The 17,312-nt window shown below is 41.6% G+C and overlaps 1 protein-coding gene across 2 annotated transcripts in view; it reads left to right on the forward strand.

The window, feature by feature from the left end:
- Positions 1-17,312, forward strand: part of LOC124037614 (non-muscle caldesmon-like) — a 43,279-nt gene that overhangs the window by 18,543 nt on the left and 7,424 nt on the right. For both annotated transcript variants that reach the window (XM_046352488.1, XM_046352489.1), the window contains 8 exons: positions 2,878-3,310; positions 3,466-3,611; positions 5,065-5,317; positions 6,508-6,645; positions 10,368-10,411; positions 12,214-12,295; positions 13,866-14,003; positions 17,082-17,180. In XM_046352488.1, coding sequence (XP_046208444.1) covers positions 2,878-3,310; positions 3,466-3,611; positions 5,065-5,317; positions 6,508-6,645; positions 10,368-10,411; positions 12,214-12,295; positions 13,866-14,003; positions 17,082-17,180 — 1,333 coding nt within the window. The remainder of the gene's footprint in view (positions 1-2,877; positions 3,311-3,465; positions 3,612-5,064; positions 5,318-6,507; positions 6,646-10,367; positions 10,412-12,213; positions 12,296-13,865; positions 14,004-17,081; positions 17,181-17,312) is intronic.

Below are 17,312 nucleotides of genomic sequence, written 5' to 3' on the forward strand. Positions count from 1 at the left end.
TTGGGCGCCGATTTGCCGATATATATATATATATTTTTTTTTTTTTTTACACCTTTATTTAATCTTTATTTCACTAGGCAAGTCAGTTAAGAACACATTCTTATTTTCAATGACGGCCTATGAACAGTGGGTTAACTGCCTTGTTCAGGGGCAGAACGACAGATTTTCACTTTGTCAGCTCGGAGGATACAATCTTGCAACCTTAACTAGTCCAACGCAATAATGACCTGCCTCTTTCTCGTTGCACTCCACAAGGAGGCTGCCTGTTATGCGAATGCAGTAAGCCAAGGTAAGTTGCTACCTAGCATGAAACGTATCTTATAAAAAAACAATCATAATCACTAATTAACTACACATGGTTGATGATATTACTAGATATTATCTAGCGTGTCCTGCGTTGCATATAATCTGACTGAGCATACAAGTATCTGACTGAGCGGTGGTAGGCAGAAGCAGGCGCGTAAACATTCATTCAAACAGCACATTAGTGTGTTTTGCCAGCAGCTCTTCGTTGTGCATCAAGCATTGCGCTGTTTATGACTCCCGAGATGAGGCTCGTGTAACCAAAGTGAAATGGCTGGCCAGTTAGCGTGCACTAATTGTCGTTGTGTTGCTGGTTCGAGCCCAGGGAGGAGCGAGGAGAGGGATGGAAGCTATACTGTTACACTGGCAATACTAAAGTTCCTATAAGAACATTCAATAGTTAAAGGTTAATTAAATACAAATGGTATAGAGGGAAATAGTCCTATAATTCCTATAATAACTACAACCTAAAACTTCTTACCTGGGAATATTGAAGACTCATGTTAAAAGGAACTACCAGCTTTCATATGTTCTCATGTTCTGAGCAAGGAACTGAAACGTTAGCTTTCTTACATGGCACATATTTTACATGGAACATATTGCACTTTTACTTTCTTCTCCAACACTTTGTTTTTGTATGATTTAAACCAAATTGAACATGTTTCATTATTTACTTGAGGCTAAATTGATTTTATTGATGTATTATATTAAGTTAAAATAAGTGTTCATTCAGTATTGTTGTAATTGTCATTATTACAAATAAAAATATTGGCCGATTAATCGGTCTCCGCTTTTATGGTCCTCCAATAATCGGTATCGGTGTTGAAAAATCATAATCGGTCGACCTCTACTCTCTACCATCTGACTCAGTTTAGCTTTAAAAGATTGTAGACCTCCACAAGTCTGGTTCATCCTGGGGAGCAATTTCCAAATGCCTGAAGGTACCACATTCATCTGTACAAACAATAGGACGCAAGTATAAACACCATGGGACCAGGCAGCCGTCATACCGCTTCTGTCACCTAGAGATGAACATACTTTGGTGCAAAAAGTGCAAATCAATCCCAGAACAACAGCAAAGGACCTTGTGAAGATGCTGGAGGAAACAGGTAGAAAAGTATCTCTATCCACAGTTAAACAAGTCCTATATTGACATAACCTGAAAGGCCGCTCAGCAAGGAAGAAGCCACTGCTCCAAAAACGCCATAAAAAAGCCAGACTACTGTTTGCAACTACACATAGGGACAAAGATTGTACCTTTTGGAGAAATGTCCTCTCGTCTGATGAAACAAAAATAGAACTGTTTGGCCATAATGACCATCGTTATGTTTTGAGGAAAAATGGGGAGCCTTGCAAGCTGAAGAACATCATCCCAACTGTGAAGCACAGGGGTGGCAGCATCATGTTGTGGGGGTGCAGGAGGGACTGGTGTACTTCACAAAATAGATGGCTTCATGAGGAAGGAACAGTCAAAGTATTGGAGAGGCCATCACAAAGCCCTGAACTTAATCCCATAGAACATTTGTGGGCAGAACTGAAAAAGCATGTGCGAGCAAGGAGGGCTACAAACCTGACTCAGTAACACCAGCTCTATCAGGAGGAATGGGCCAAAATTCACCCAACTTATTGTGGGAAGGTTGTGAAAAGTTTGACCCAAGTTAAACAATTTCAAGGCAATGCTGACAAATACTAATTGAGTGTATGTAAACTTCTGAGCCACTGGGAATGTGATGAAAGAAATGAAAGCTGAAATAAATAATTCTCTCTGCTATTATTCTGATATTTCACATTCTTAAAATCAAGTAATCATCCTAACTGAGCTAAGGCATTTTTACTAGGATTAAATGTCAGGAATTGTGAAAAACTGAGTTTAAACGTTTGACTTCAACAGTACCGTAGAGAGCTATTTATAACTTGTCAGAAATGTCCAGATCTACTAGCCTATGTCAGCTAACGTTTTTTTATTAATGTTTTTAGCCCATATTGTTGTATTTTTTTTCTCACTCAAATATCACCTGATTACACATTAGAAATGGCCAAATGTATAGAATTGCAAGAAAATTTGCTTAAAATTGCAAAATGTTCTTTGCACCCCATGACAGAATGTGTACAATTCGCAGGAAATAAACTTTTAACCTGCAACATATTCTCTCCACCTACAAGAGGGGTGTGAACAGTTTGTGTCATGAACAGTGCCTGTGCCCATAGACATAGACGTGGTGTGTGCGCATGCTCAGAGGGGTGGCGCGGGATGTTTCCCAATGCTGGAAGGGGGTCCCCGAGTGAAAAAGTTTGGGAACCCCTTGGTTAAGCAATCCTTGCATTCACATACCCCTATAGTTCTTTCATGTTATAAACTGAAGCTAGCAAAGTCTACTTCCCTCTCAGACTAGCGGTGAGCTTCCAAAACATTGGTAGTACTAAGATCCCATTTCGTCCATTGCCTAACAAAGGACTTAAGACAACCTTAGTGTTACAAAAGGTTTTGGAAACTCAACCAAGATTAGCTCATGATGCTCATCTGAATGTTGACCTAACATGTTCTATCTCTCCATGTTCCTCTTTGTGTCCCAGGTATGAGAGGGATCTGAAGCCCAGCAGCAGCTCTCCCTCTATGGAGGAGGACGAGGGCTTCAGTGACTGGACCCAGCGGCTGGAGAGACGCAGGCAACAGGCCCAGCGCATGGAGGAGCTCAGTCAGGCCACAGAGGAGCAGGACCAGAGGCCACTGAATGGTGCCGCAAAGCCCCCCACACCACATACCCTCTCTGGCTCAGCCACCCCCACCACATCCACCTCTCGCCAGCAGAGACACAAGGCAGAAGTGGAGGATGAAGTGGAGAAGAAGTGGGGAAGAAAGGAAAGTGAGAGGAAAGGGTGGGAGCGAGAGGAGGAGGTGGTTAGAGAAGAGAGGGAAGGAGAAGAGGAGGCAGAGAAACAGAGGCAGGAGCAGATGAGAGTGCTGAAGAAGAGAGAGGAGGACCAAAGATCTGATGCTGAGGAGAAGGTACTCTTTAGCTTTACTGATTTAAAAAATATATTTATATTATATGCAAATATGTGATTAATAAAGAACATTTCAATTATGAATATGATTATTCAAAAATGTATGTCGTTGAAGTAGTCAACTTTGGAGATGTTAAATGTTCTTTGCAACTCCAGGTGAAAGAGAAGAGCAAAGAGGTGAAGATCTCGTACACATCCAAAGTCGTCCTCCATACAGAGGCAAAGCATGGCAACGTCAACGGAGACACAGCTGGGGAGAAAGTGACATCATACATGGTCAAAACAAAATTAAGGGCTCCCAGGTAAATAATGGCGTATTATGGTATATGGATATGTCTCACCAGACCTGCTTCCAAATTCAGTTACATGGCAAGCAAATCACATCGCAATTCACATTGTAACTCCTAGATGTTTCACATTCTAAACCATCAGGATGGTGAAAACTATTAGGAGACGGAGACATCTCTTCAAATACTCCTTCTCTATACAGTGGAGCAAAAAAGTATTTAGTCAGCCACCAATTGTGCAAGTTCTCCCACTTAAAAATATAAGAGAGACCTGTAATTTTCATCATAGGTACACTTCAATTATGACAGACAAAATGAGGGGGGAAAAATCCAGAAAATCACATTGTAGGATTTTTAATGTATTTATTTGCAAATTATGGTGGAAAATAAGTATTTGGTAAATAACAAAAGTTTATCTCAATACTTTGTTATATACCCTTTTTCGGCAATGACAAAGGTCAAACGTTTTCTGTAAGTCTTCACAAGGTTTTCACACACTGTTGCTGATATTTTGGCCCATTCCTCCATGCAGATCTCCTCTAGAGCAGTGATGTTTTGGGGCTGTTGCTGGACAACACGGACTTTCAACTCCCTTCAAAGATTTTCTATGTGGTTGAGATCTGGAGACTGCCTAGGCCACCCCAGGACCTTGAAATGCTTCTTACGAAGCCACTCCTTCGTTGCCCGGGTGGTGTGTTTGGGATGATTGTCATGCTGAAAGACCCAGCCACGTTTCATCTTCAATGCCCTTGCTGATGGTAGGCTTTGTTACTTTTGTCCCAGCTCTCTGCAGGTCATTCACTAGGACCCCTCGTGTGGTTCTGGGATTTTTGCTCACCGTTCTTGTGATCATTTTGACCCCACAGTGTGAGATCTTGCGTGGAGCCCGAGATCGAGGGAGATTATCAGTGGTCTTGTATGACTTACATTTCCTAATAATTGCTCCCACAGTTGATTTCTTCAAACCAAGCTGCTTACCTATTGCAGATTCAGTCTTCCCAGCCTGGTGCAGGTCTACAATTTTGTTTCTGGTGTCCTTTGACAGCTCTTTGGTCTTGCCCATAGTGGAGTTTGGAGTGTGACTGTTTGAGGTTGTGGACAGGTGTCTTTTATACTGATAACAAGTTCAAACAGGTGCCATTAATACAAGTAACGAGTGGAGGACAGAGGAACCTCTTAAAAAGAATAAGTTACAGGTCTGTGAGTGCCAGAAATCTTGCTTGTTGGTAGGTGACCAAATAATTTGCAAATTAATTAATTAACAATCCTACAATGTGATTTTCTGGTTTTTTATTCTCATTTTGTCTGTCATAGTTGAAGTGTACCTATGATGAACATTACAGGCCTCTTATCTTTTTAAGTGGGAGAACTTGCACAATTGGTGGCTGACTAAATACTTTTTGCCCCACTGTATATCCACCTTTGTTCCTCCATGCAGTCATCCTCCATCTCCCTCCATCTCTCCCAGGGCTGTGGTACAAATGGCAGCTGCAGAGGCTGAGGAGGAGGCCATCTTGGAGACAGAGGCCAAGCTGGAGAAGATCCGACGGAGCCATGCGGAGAAGGAAAACCAGGAGCTTGAGCAGCTCAAACACAAGCAGGCTGAGGCCGAGCAGGAGCTAGAGGAGCTGAAGAGGAGGAGGGAGGAGAGACGCCAGGTCAGGAAGGAAGAGGAGCGCAGGAGCAGAGAGGAGGAGCAACAGCGTCTAGCCAAGGAGGAGGTGATGGTCAAATACTTTGTAGACATATTATGATGCCCACGGCCTTAAGATACACACACAGAAATAGATTAAATTGTGATGGGCATTCCGAGTCTTTTCATTGAGCCGGATCATTTGGCTCAATTCACCTAAAAGAGCCCTTCATTTAGCTTCCAAATCGCTCTTTGTTCAGTCGTGCTTAAAAATGTACTTAGAAGCATGAAAAAGTAGGAAATTGTGAATGTAAACCGTAAAATCTGCCTAACATTATGTCCGATCGTGAAATGTGAGTTCAAATTAATTTTTACCTGACCAAATTATTAGATCGCCTGCCAATAAAATGACAATCATTTTTTAAAGCACTGCTAAAATGTGCATGGACCTGAATGAGGTGCTCTCCCACTATCTATTGTTCCTGTAGTGAGAATGTCCTTCAGGGAATATTTTTTTACAAGTTATCTACAGTTAATCGTTGTCTGGCTCTTTCGCCGATTTAATTTCTGAAGTCCACCAAAAGATCTGTTTAAAAAGAGTTTTTCATTCACAAATGACCCATCACTATGTTAAACACATACATCGCACATGCAAAAGGAGCTTTAAATCAGCTAAGCAGCTATTATTATTTTATGTGTTATTTTTTATTGAACCTTTATTTAAACTAGGCAAGTAGGTTAATTAAGAACAAATTCTTATTTGCACTGGCCTACCAAAGGCAAAAAGGCCTCCTGCGTATTAAAATACAAATAAATTGTAAAGCCTACGGCCATAAGATATACAGCAGCTGAATGTAGCACTCACTAAATGAGCCTACCCTTTTTCTTCTAAGCTCTCCAACAGGAGTCTATTATACATTATAATGTAGCTATTGTCACATGTGGCACACTTTTAGAAAAAAAGGTGCTATCTAGAACCTAAAAGGGTTTTCAGGCTGTCCCTGTAGGACAACCTTTTGAATAACCCAGATTGGTTCCTTGTAGAACCCTTTTAGTTCCAGGTAAAACCCTTTCAGGTTCTATTGGGAAACCTTTCCACAGAAGGTTCTACACTGACCACAAAAGGGGTACCTGAAACGATAAAGGGTTCTACCTGGAACCAAACAATTTTCTCCTATGTGGACAGCCGAAGAAACCCTTTTGGAACCCTTTTAACTAAGTGTAGACAATTGTCTTCTCTTCTTGGGCAAAACCGAACCATTGTGTCTTCATGTACAGGAGGAGAAGAGGAGGATGAAGGAGGACATAGAGAGGAGGAGGATGGAGGCAGCAGAGCGGATGAAGAGCCTCAGTACCTCCAGCGTAGACGGAGATGAGATGTTTAGCTCGCTCAGTCCCAAAGGCTCTGTCTACAAGGTAGCTAACTTGTCTGTCTCCTCTGTCCATGTAGCCACGGTGTGTCGTCATTGCTCATGGTCATATATGACAAGTACGGTTCTTATGATATGATAATGATACATACCTTTGTTTTCAGCATTTTTCCCCAAAAATAAATTGTTCAAAAATACTAAAATGTGACTTTATACCATCTTTACAGCCATTGTGTTCAGTTTAAGCCTGTAAGTTGCATGTGTGTGTTTTAAATGTCAGAATTTGACACAGTCTCCACCACAATGCTTGTAGTGTGATCAGGTCACACACATTTACATATGGGTTTGCGATCACTGGGTGTGTTTGTGTGTGTGAGACATGTGCAGCTTTGAAGTCGATCAGTATTCACTGTTTTGTGTCAATACCACCAGGTCCCTGTCTGTATGATGTTAATTTGATCTGACAGCATGTCTCTACATACATACTATGTCACAGTTTTTCAGCCCAAGGCCAAACGGTCACTGTGACAGCCTGTGTTTACACTGTTCTGTGTTAATGTCCTTAACTCCTTCCACCTCGCTCTGTAAAAAGTAGGGTAGTAAGTCATTCACTTAGTTAATATACAGATATTCTGTATACAGATTAGAGGTCGACCGATTAATCGGAATGGCCGATTAAATGGGGCCGATTTCAAGTTTTCATAACAATCGGAAATCGGTATTTTTGGACGCCGATTTTGCCGAATTAAAAAATATATATAGCTACTTTTTTACACCTTTATTTAAGAACACATTCTTATTTTCAATGACGACGGGTGGGTTAACTGCCTTCAGGGGCACTTCAGGGGCAGAACAACAGATTTTTACCTTGTCAACTCTGGGATTCAATCTTGCAAGCTTACAGTTAACTAGTCCAATGCTCTAACCACCTGCCTCTCATTGCACTCCACGAGGAGCCTGCCTGTTACGCAAATGCAGTTGAAGCCAAGGTAAGTTGCTAGCTTGCATTAAACTTATCTTATAAAAAACAATCAATCAATTATAATCACTAGTTATAACTACACATGGTTGATGATATTACTAGTTTATCTAGCGTGTCCTGCGTTGCATATAATCGATGCAACGCTAGGGGATGATTTAACAAAAGCGCATTTGCGAAAAAAGCACAATCGTTGCACGACTGTATATATTGTTAAACCTACATATTTAGCTAAAATAAATCCAGGTTAGCAGGCAATATTAACCAGGTTAAATTGTGTCACTTCTCCTGCGTTCATTGCACGCAGAGTCAGGGTATATGCAACAGTTTGGGCCGCTTGGCTCATTAATTATTATTATTATTATGTTGTAATTAAGTCTATGATTTGATATTTGATAAAGCAGTTTGACTGAGCGATGGTAGGCAGCAGCAGGCTCGCAAGCATTCATTCAAACAGCACTTTCGTGCGTTTTGCCAGCAGCTCTTCACTAGCACAGCATTTTTTATGACTTCAAGCCTATCAGCCTGATGGCTGGTGTAACCGATGTGAAATGGCTAGCTAGTTAGTGGGATACGCGCTAATAGCGTTTCAAACGTCATTCGCTCTGAGACTTGGAGTAGTTATTCCCCTTGCTCCGCAAGGGCCGCAGCTTTTGTGGAGCGATGTGTAACGATGCTTCGAGTGTGGGTGTTTTCAATGTGTTCCTGGTTCGAGCCCAGGGAGGAGCAAGGAGAGTGACGGAAGCTATACTGTTACACTGGCAATACTAAATTGCCTATAAGAACATCCAATAGTCAAAGGTTAATTAAATACAAATGGTATAGAGAGAAATAGTACAATAAATACTATATTAACTACAACCTAAAACCTCTTACCTGGGAATATTGAAGTCTCATGTTAAAAGGAACCACCAACTTTCATATGTTCTCATGTTCTGAGCAAGGAACTCAAACGTTAGCTTTTGTACGTGGCACATATTGCACTTTTACTTCTCCAACACTTTGTTTTTGCATTATTTAAACCAAATTTTTGTTTCATTATTTGAGGCTAAATGGATTTTTATTGTTGTATTATATTAAGTTAAAATAAGTGTTCATTCAGTATTGTTGTAATTGTCATTATTACAAATACATTTTTTTTTTAATCGGCCGATTAATCATTATTCGGCTTTTTTGGTCCTCCAATAATCGGTCATCCTCTAATACAGATACAGTTAGACTGGCGGCAGGTAGCCTAGTGGTTAGATTGAATCCCAGAGCTGACAAGGTAAAAATCTGTCGTTCTGCCACTGAGCAAGGCAGTTAACCCACTGTTCCCTGGTAGGCTGTCATTGTAAATAAGACTTTGTTCTTTAACTGACTTACCTAGTTAAATAAAGGCTAAATTAATTTTACAACTAATAATAATTCAAAATGTGTTTCCATGGGTTGATTTGTTTGGATTTGAGCATTTACACTGCATGGCATGTTGTGAAGGGTTGAGTATAGTACTGTACTCCTGCATCTTGTATCATTTCATTAGACTTGTTGCCTGTCAGATACATTCCACGGGATTTATGATCCACTCCGATCCCATTAGGACATGTAGCCTAATCACAGTTACTGGCTTTGTGTTCTGCCAGGAGATTCCAGTAGGGACCCTAGATAACCTTTTAGAGCTGGATGTCATTTCTAACACCCCAACCCTATGAGCTTGCTTTATGAGCCTGGCTCAACTCTGACTTTAATGTATCAGTCAGATCATTGAGATAGCTAATTACATTTTTACAACCAGATGCATATATCATGTAGCTCTCAACTGTCGTAAACGCACTCGCTGCATGTAGCATTCAGTCTCCTTATTGTCTCCTTGACAGGCAACAAGTTCAGCTACTGATAATATTATGTTTCCATTCACTATCTCTTTAATGTTACGTTTCCATCCCATATCTCTTTAATATTACGTTTCCACCCACTATCTCTTTTATATTACGTTTCCATCCACTATCTCTTATTTTCACTTTCTAACCCGACTGTACAGGGCTATGTGGTGACTGGGTTTCTGTGGTGGTGTCCTTGGGCCTTGGTCCTTAGAGTGCTGTCATGAGATTCCCTCTGATTGTGTGTGTAATTTTAGAGAGAGAATGAATAGAGTTTGACAGGAGAAAATACATGCTCTGTGAGTTGGGGTCGACATGTTGTGCTATTTGATTCAGGTTGGGGGCTGAACAGTGAACAGTAACATAAGGGATCCTTCTGTGTGGGAGGAACCAGAGCTTGGTGCTGGATCCTTTGAAGTATGACCTCTTTGGCAAGCAAGGGTAGAGGACAGGACATTATGACCCTGCCTCAAACTAGAACCCCTCTCATACAAATATTAGTGTTTTGATTAATGATTAACCTAAGACTTGCAATCCCAAACATATTTTCTTGATTAATGCAGTAAGTAATGCAGTAAACACACAGATTCAAGGTAAGGAATGGGTTTTGGAAGCCTTCCCACACCCTGATTTCATTATAACTATGCCTGCAGTAAACCTTGGATTAAGGCAGAGTTAGCTTGAATCTCTCTCTGGTAATATAAATGGACAGATACAGGCAGATGGAGACAGTTGATAAAGACCAGTAGAACATTGCTCTGTTTGACTTGGAAGAGATCTTTACTGTGTCAGGCTAAATCCAGGGCTGTGATTAACATCACACTGATCATGAGAATCCCCAGTCTGACAATTCTAGAAGTCATGGAACACTTCACTGTTCTATTCTAATTCCAAAACAATCCCCTTCAAAATCCTCTTCATATTTTTCAGATCACAGAGCGAACGGAATCCTTGAACCGATCCCTAAAGAAAAGGTGAGACATTTTCACAATGAATCTCTCAAAGTAAACAAACAAATTCCACACCCTATGTTGTTTAAATTGTACTCTCACAGTTTCTTTCTAAATCTTGGTTGCAACTTGAAGTTGACCAAAGTCCCACTGGGCCCCCTTGAGGAAGCCTGGATGGAGAGGTGCTATCTATGGCAGAACAGCAGTTATGCCGGCTAAATGGCTGGCGTGTAAAAGTAAACATAGAAAAAGAGGGCCGGTGGTGACCTCTAAACCTCTCTCAGTGCATCACCTTTGTCAACCTGGGTGATTTATGGCTTGGTTAACTCTGACCAGATGTGGGGGCTGGAGCCTGGGCTGGCTGGGTTCTCTCTGATGGCTGGTGAGCTATAGCTCTGGACTGTGAGACTGCTGTGTGGCTCCATGCAGTCTGACCACAGTAGTCAGTTATCAGTGGTAAAAAGCTCTGAGCAGTTGGAGTAGTAGAGGCCAGGTCCGGGTTAAATGAATATGGAGAGTGTGAATGAAAACAGGGCGTAATAACGACTTTATCATCCAGGTGCAGGTTTGAGATCTGAATAATTGAGTGTTTCATGTTTTAGTCTAGGACGGAGGGAGAGTTTAGTGACATCACTAGTGACAGTCCTTTGATGTGGGTGTTACGCACCCGTGTTGATGTGTGTAAAAACACTATTAGACCAAATCAAAGCATTCTGGAGAAGAAGTTATGGGTGACAGACAGACGGCTTCCTTCGCCCCTTTACTTATAACAGCCTTCTCTCATGCAGTTAGAAAGCATGACATCATTTAGCCAAGCCAATTTGAACGTCTTTGCAGAGCAAAAGATTTGTGGGCCGTTTATCATGTTAAAGCAATTGTGCCATGCCTAAAGAAGCTATTTAATTTTCAAACTAGCCAGCCCTATCAGGCTAATGGCACATGCCTTTCATGGGAGTTCTCTTACTAATATAAATAGATTTTGGGGCCATTTTGAAATGCAGGGAATAAGCTCATCATTTTCAGATGGACCCAATATATTTGTTTTTGTTATTAGCGTATATATCTGACTTTAGCTCTGTGTAGTGGATTTTAGGCAGCTGGCTGGCTGGCTGTGTGTGTGTGTGTGTGTGTGTGTGTGTGTGTGTGTGTGTGTGTGTGTGTGTGTGTGTGTGTGTGTGTGTGTGTGTGTGTGTGTGTGTGTGTGTGTGTGTGTGTGTGTGTGTGTGTGTGTGTGTGTGTGTGTGTGTGGGGGTCCTTCACACAGGGTCCCACTGTGGTCAGCGTACAAGCCGAATATTAGGCCTGATAGACAGTGTTGACAGAAGTCCCTGCAAGAGGCCATGCAATCCCATCCCCTGTCTAATTGCAGGGCAGATTCAAATGGCTAATTTTACCAAGGGGGTGTATCCCCACACTGGGCAAAAACAAATTGAATCAACTTTGTTTCCACATCATTTCAGCCCACGAATCAACGTGGAAAACTGACTGAATTTGAAAAAGTCATCGACGTGAGAGAATTTTGTCTGTTTTTCACCCAACTTTTAACCTAAATTCAAAATCATGGTGGAAATGTTTTGTTGATTTCACATTGAATTCATAGAAGTTGACAACTTCAACAGATGTAAATTAAAACTAGACATTGAACTGACATCTGTCCCCAGTGGAATATTTCAATAGGGGAGTGAAAGGATGATCCGTGCTCACTTGCAGGCCTGTTGCCAGTCAGATGAGATAGTAAAACATTATTGTTTTTCTTCCCCCAACCAGTTGTCCTCCTGTGTTGTATTTCACTCTCCTCTGACTGAGCGTCTCTATTTTGGATACAGCAACAGCTTCAAGAAGACACAGCCCCCTGTTCTCCTCGCCAAGATCGATGACAGGCTGGAGCAATACACCACCGCCATCGAGGTTAGCTCCCACCTTGTTTCTGCCCCTCCCTCTGTCCCGACAGCCAGAGGCCCCATTGGTGGAGGCTGTGATGAAGGCTTTCATCTGGTGACTATTCAGCCAGACTTCTCTGCCACCTTCTCTGCCTCTCTATAGGTTACACACTGTGTCAGTCTCACACATACATCATTATATTATACCTCAGGCTCAGACTCATTTCAACCTTATCAGACTCATATCAATAAAGTAACCAGGTTTCCATTCAACCTTTTTATGCGAGTAAAGTACGTTGGATAAAACATATCACGACAGGCCTGACGGACACAGCAAATTTGTCTGCAAACTTTCCAAATGTCAACAAAAACGAAATATGCTAGATAAGGTGGGATCTTTTTGTGTCTGTAAAATTAATTATGCGAGAAATGGCTGTGGAAATGCCTTTATGCGCAAATATTGATATAATAACCATCATATCGAAGTAAACTTGGAGTCACGCAATGATGTGTTTTGTGGTCGTCCCACTCTGACTCGTTGGGAAAGCATGCAGTTTCTTGGAGCTACTGTTGAGTCAGATGAGCTTCACGGTCATGAAAGTGCACAGTGATGAGCTTGATGCTCCTCTACAATAAATATCGAGGGTCTTATTCTGGGGGCATGATGATCAATGATTGACTGTAGACTATACCCGCACTGTAGACCAGAGTGTGCTACATAATTCAATATTGTCTACCGACAAAACCATCAGTAGAGTTGAAAATGCGATGGAAACCCATTTACCTTGTATGTTTTATTCGGTACACGGGAATGAAACTGCAAAAAAATGTTTGTATGTGCACTATGTCATCACACACAGCCTTTCATCTGCAGTGTCAGTTTGATAGATACACCCCTCTGGTGGGATTTTAGAATATTTTCGTGAAAATCGGTCAACAATTGTATGGAAACCTGTCAGTATCAGTGTTCACACATCAAAGTCAGTCAGGTGGCCTTAGTCAGGCCCAGTCCGTCAAACCACCTGTCTACTCTATAATTTGGGAGAGGATTGATGGGCACTTGAGGCTAGACTGAGCTTGCTTTCTCATCTCCTGAGTGGTGCCTGAGTCATACTATAAGTACATGGGAGTAGTTGTGTGTGTGAGGCCCTCCTACTGCTCTCCCATGAAGTCCCTATTGCATCATCAGATCACTAGCATGCCATGTTTACTTTGTTTCTAGACTTTGTTACTCATTGTGTCTAACTGTGTTATGCTGTTCTTTATGCAATAGGGTGGGTCTAATCCTGAATACTGATTGGTTAAAACCGCGTTCCAGCCGGTGTCTATTCCACAAGTTACCACCGGCTAACTCCATGACGTTAAAATGCCTATTTACTCTGTTTCATCTGACTGTGCACTCCACTGTCTCATCAGCCCAGCCAAGCAATTTATAAACTTGATCTCTGCTATAAAAAGCATCTAGACATTATCTCACATTTCTTTTAGACTTTTTAAGTGAACAAGCTTAATAAATACGCTTTTTGATCTGGAATTCTGTTATATGCTAATTCCATGCAAATGGTCAATAAAGTATATTGTATCGTTCTGTTGTGTAGTACTCCCAGGAGGTCAAGGCAACCAAACAGGGCCTGACGGACATCCCCATGTCACCTGAGCCAGTGTCCTCCAAGAAGAACTTGTTTGAGGCTGGAGAGGCCTGGAACCAGAGCCTGGCCAAAGGCACTCCACCCAAGGCAAGGAAACAACCCCATAACGTTACATACACATTAATGAATAAAGTCAAAGAAGTCTAAGTCATTTGCACCATCACCAACGACTGGACATTAATCACCCAACAACATAAATAGAACCTTACGGATACAAAACATGAATGCTCTTTGCATTCAGTAGCTGCCTGGAGTTATACTGTAGACTAGAGACACAGAAATCTACCTACAGTGCCTTGAGAAAGTATTCGGCCCCCTTGAACTTTGCGACCTTTTGCCACATTTCAGGCTTCAAACATAAAGATATAAAACTGTATTTTTTTGTGAAGAATCAACAACAAGTGGGACACAATCATGAAGTGGAACGACATTAATTGGATATTTCAAACTGTTTTAACAAATCTAAAACTGAACAATTGGGCGTGCAAAATTATTCAGCCCCCTTAAGTTAATACTTTGTAGCACCACCTTTTGCTGCGATTACAGCTGTAAGTCGCTTGGGGTATCAGTATCATCAGCTATCAGTTTTGCACATCGAGAGACTTAAATTTTTTCCCATTCCTCCTTGCAAAACAGCTCGAGCTCAGTGAGGTTGGATGGAGAGCATTTGTGAACAGCAGTTTTCAGTTCTTTCCACAGATTCTCGATTGGATTCAGGTCTGGACTTTGACTTGGCCATTCTAACACCTGGATATGTTTATTTTTGAACCATTCCATTGTAGATGTTGCTTTATGTTTTGGATCATTGTCTTGTTGGAAGACAAATCTCTGTCCAAGTCTCAGGTCTTTTGCAAACTCCATCAGGTTTTTTTCCAGAATGGTCCGGTATTTGGATCCATCCATCTTCCCATCAATTTTAACCATCTTCCCTGTCCCTGCTGAAGAAAAGCAGGCCCAAACCATGATGCTGCCACCACCATGTTTGACAGTGGGGATAGGGTGTGTTCAGGGTGATGAGCTGTGTTGTTTTTACGCCAAACATAACATTTTGCATTGTTGCCAAAAAGTTCAATTTTGGTTTCATCTGACCAGAGCACCTTCTTCCACATGTTTGGTGTGTCTCCCAGGTGGCTTGTGGCAAACTTTAAATGACACTTTTTATGGATATCTTTAAGAAATGCCTTTCTTCTTGCCTCTCTTCCATAAAGGCCAGATTTGTGCAATATACGACTGATTGTTGTCCTATGGACAGAGTCTCCCACCTCAGCTGTAGATCTCTGCAGTTCATCCAGAGTGATCATGGGCCTCTTGGCTGCATCTCTGATCAGTCTTCTCCTTGTATGAGCTGAAAGTTTAGAGGGACGGCCAGGTCTTGGTAGATTTGCAGTGGTCTGATACTCCTTCCATTTCAATATTATTGCTTGCACAGTGCTCCTTGGGATGTTTAATTCTTGAGAATAATTTTTGTATCCAAATCCGGCTTTAAACTACTTCACAACAGTATCTCGGACCTGCCTGGTGTGTTCCTTGTTCTTCATGATGCTCTCTGCGCTTTTAACGGACCTCTGAGACTATCACAGTGCAGGTGCATTTATATGGAGACTTGATTACACACAGGTGGATTGTATTTATCATCATTAGTCATTTAGGTCAACATTGGATCATTCAGAGATCCTCACTGAACTTCTGGAGAGAGTTTGCTGCACTGAAAGTAAAGGGGCTGAATAATTTTGCACGCCCAATTTTTCAGTTTTTGAATTGTTAAAAAAGTTTGAAATATCCAATAAATGTCGTTCCACTTCATGGTTGTGTGCCACTTGTTGTTGATTCTTCACAAAAAAATACAGTTTTATATCTTTATGTTTGAAGCCTGAAATGTGGCAAAAGGTCGCAAAGTTCAAGGGGGCCAAATACTTTCGCAAGGCCCTGTAGCTCTCTTTCAAAAGACATTTACACATTGTGCAGATGTCTAATTATATCTGTCCCAATGCTCCTCTCCATGCTATTGTAGGGTTGTGATCTCACACCTTTGTCACAGCCCCCTCTCTCCCTGATGTTTTTAATTACTCTATCCCATTCCCCGTGTGCAGGCCAGGGTTCTTTGAAATAGCCAGAAAGGCATGGCAGCTTGACCCCGGGGCGAGAGGAATAACAAACAGCATGTGAGCCACGGCGGTATAGATCTGAGGCCCTTATGGCTGTTGTTTATTTTAACTCTATCACAAATGTGTGGTTTCCCCCCATCCCGGGTATTCCATAGCATGTACAGATGTTGGATCCTAATTTGAGCCAGGTTGCCACAGCAGGATTTTTTTTTGCAGCAACAGGAAATGTGTGTTATTATGTGGATTCAAATTAATGGACATTATTGTAGGGGCTGATACATTTTTTCATAAGGGAAAAGCAAGTCTGAAATTTCAAAGTAGAAATTACAAACTTCAGAAGCACTACAAGTTTTACATTTCCTGCATTGCTGGAATGTTATCCTACAACAGGGCGATCAAATTAAGATCCTACATCTGTAGCAGTAGCTGCTAATCTGCCCCCAGAGATACAGTATGTCGTCCCCTTTCTTGCACCATGCCAACGGCTTTCACCGCAGGAGTAGCCCTAATGAAAACAAACCTAAAGGCTGATGGACCAGACAGGCTAGTTTGAAAGAAGTTGAGTGAGAGGACAATGGAGAGTAAATTACAGGGGAGGAGTTTCATGGCAGTCTGGAGGATGCAGCCACAGAGTAGCAGTCTTGGACTACAGATGTAGAATCTTCATTTGAGCCAGTTTGCTACAGCAGGAAAATAATCCTGCAGCGACAGGAAATGTGAATTATTATGTGGATTATAATTAATGGGCATTATTGTAGGGGCTGATACGTTTTTCGAAATTACAAACTTCAAAAGTCTTTTTTAACCTTAAATACACTGCAAGTTAAACATTTCAACAGGATGATCAAATTAAGATCCTACATCTGTAGCTTAATGGTGTATAACCTGGGAGTCACGCTTATGGATGAAAATAGAGCTGCCTAATCTCTGTACCCAAATGTTGTGTGTGTGCTGGACAGCTACATTTATCTGTAACAGTCTGTCACAAGAGAATAAGGAATGCCTAAGGAATGGAACTGTCTTGTTGAGTGCCTGAGTGGAAATATGTGTGTGCCAGCAGGATGCTGAGAGTCTGAAGGTGGGCGTGGCGGACATGATCACCCAGTGGGTGAAGGGGAACCCAGATGGCACCAGCAGGAGCTCCCCCTCAAGACCAGCTGTAAGTCTCGCTCAGAACAGTTGTGTACAGTATATAGTGTATATGGGTATACATTTACTGTATGTGGCTCTGCATTTCACAAGTTTCATACATTACCGCCAACCTCTTCTCCGTCACTATTCTCTAGCACTG

Source organism: Oncorhynchus gorbuscha, linkage group LG06, assembly GCF_021184085.1.
Source record: "Oncorhynchus gorbuscha isolate QuinsamMale2020 ecotype Even-year linkage group LG06, OgorEven_v1.0, whole genome shotgun sequence".
NCBI classification, from domain to species: domain Eukaryota; kingdom Metazoa; phylum Chordata; class Actinopteri; order Salmoniformes; family Salmonidae; genus Oncorhynchus; species Oncorhynchus gorbuscha.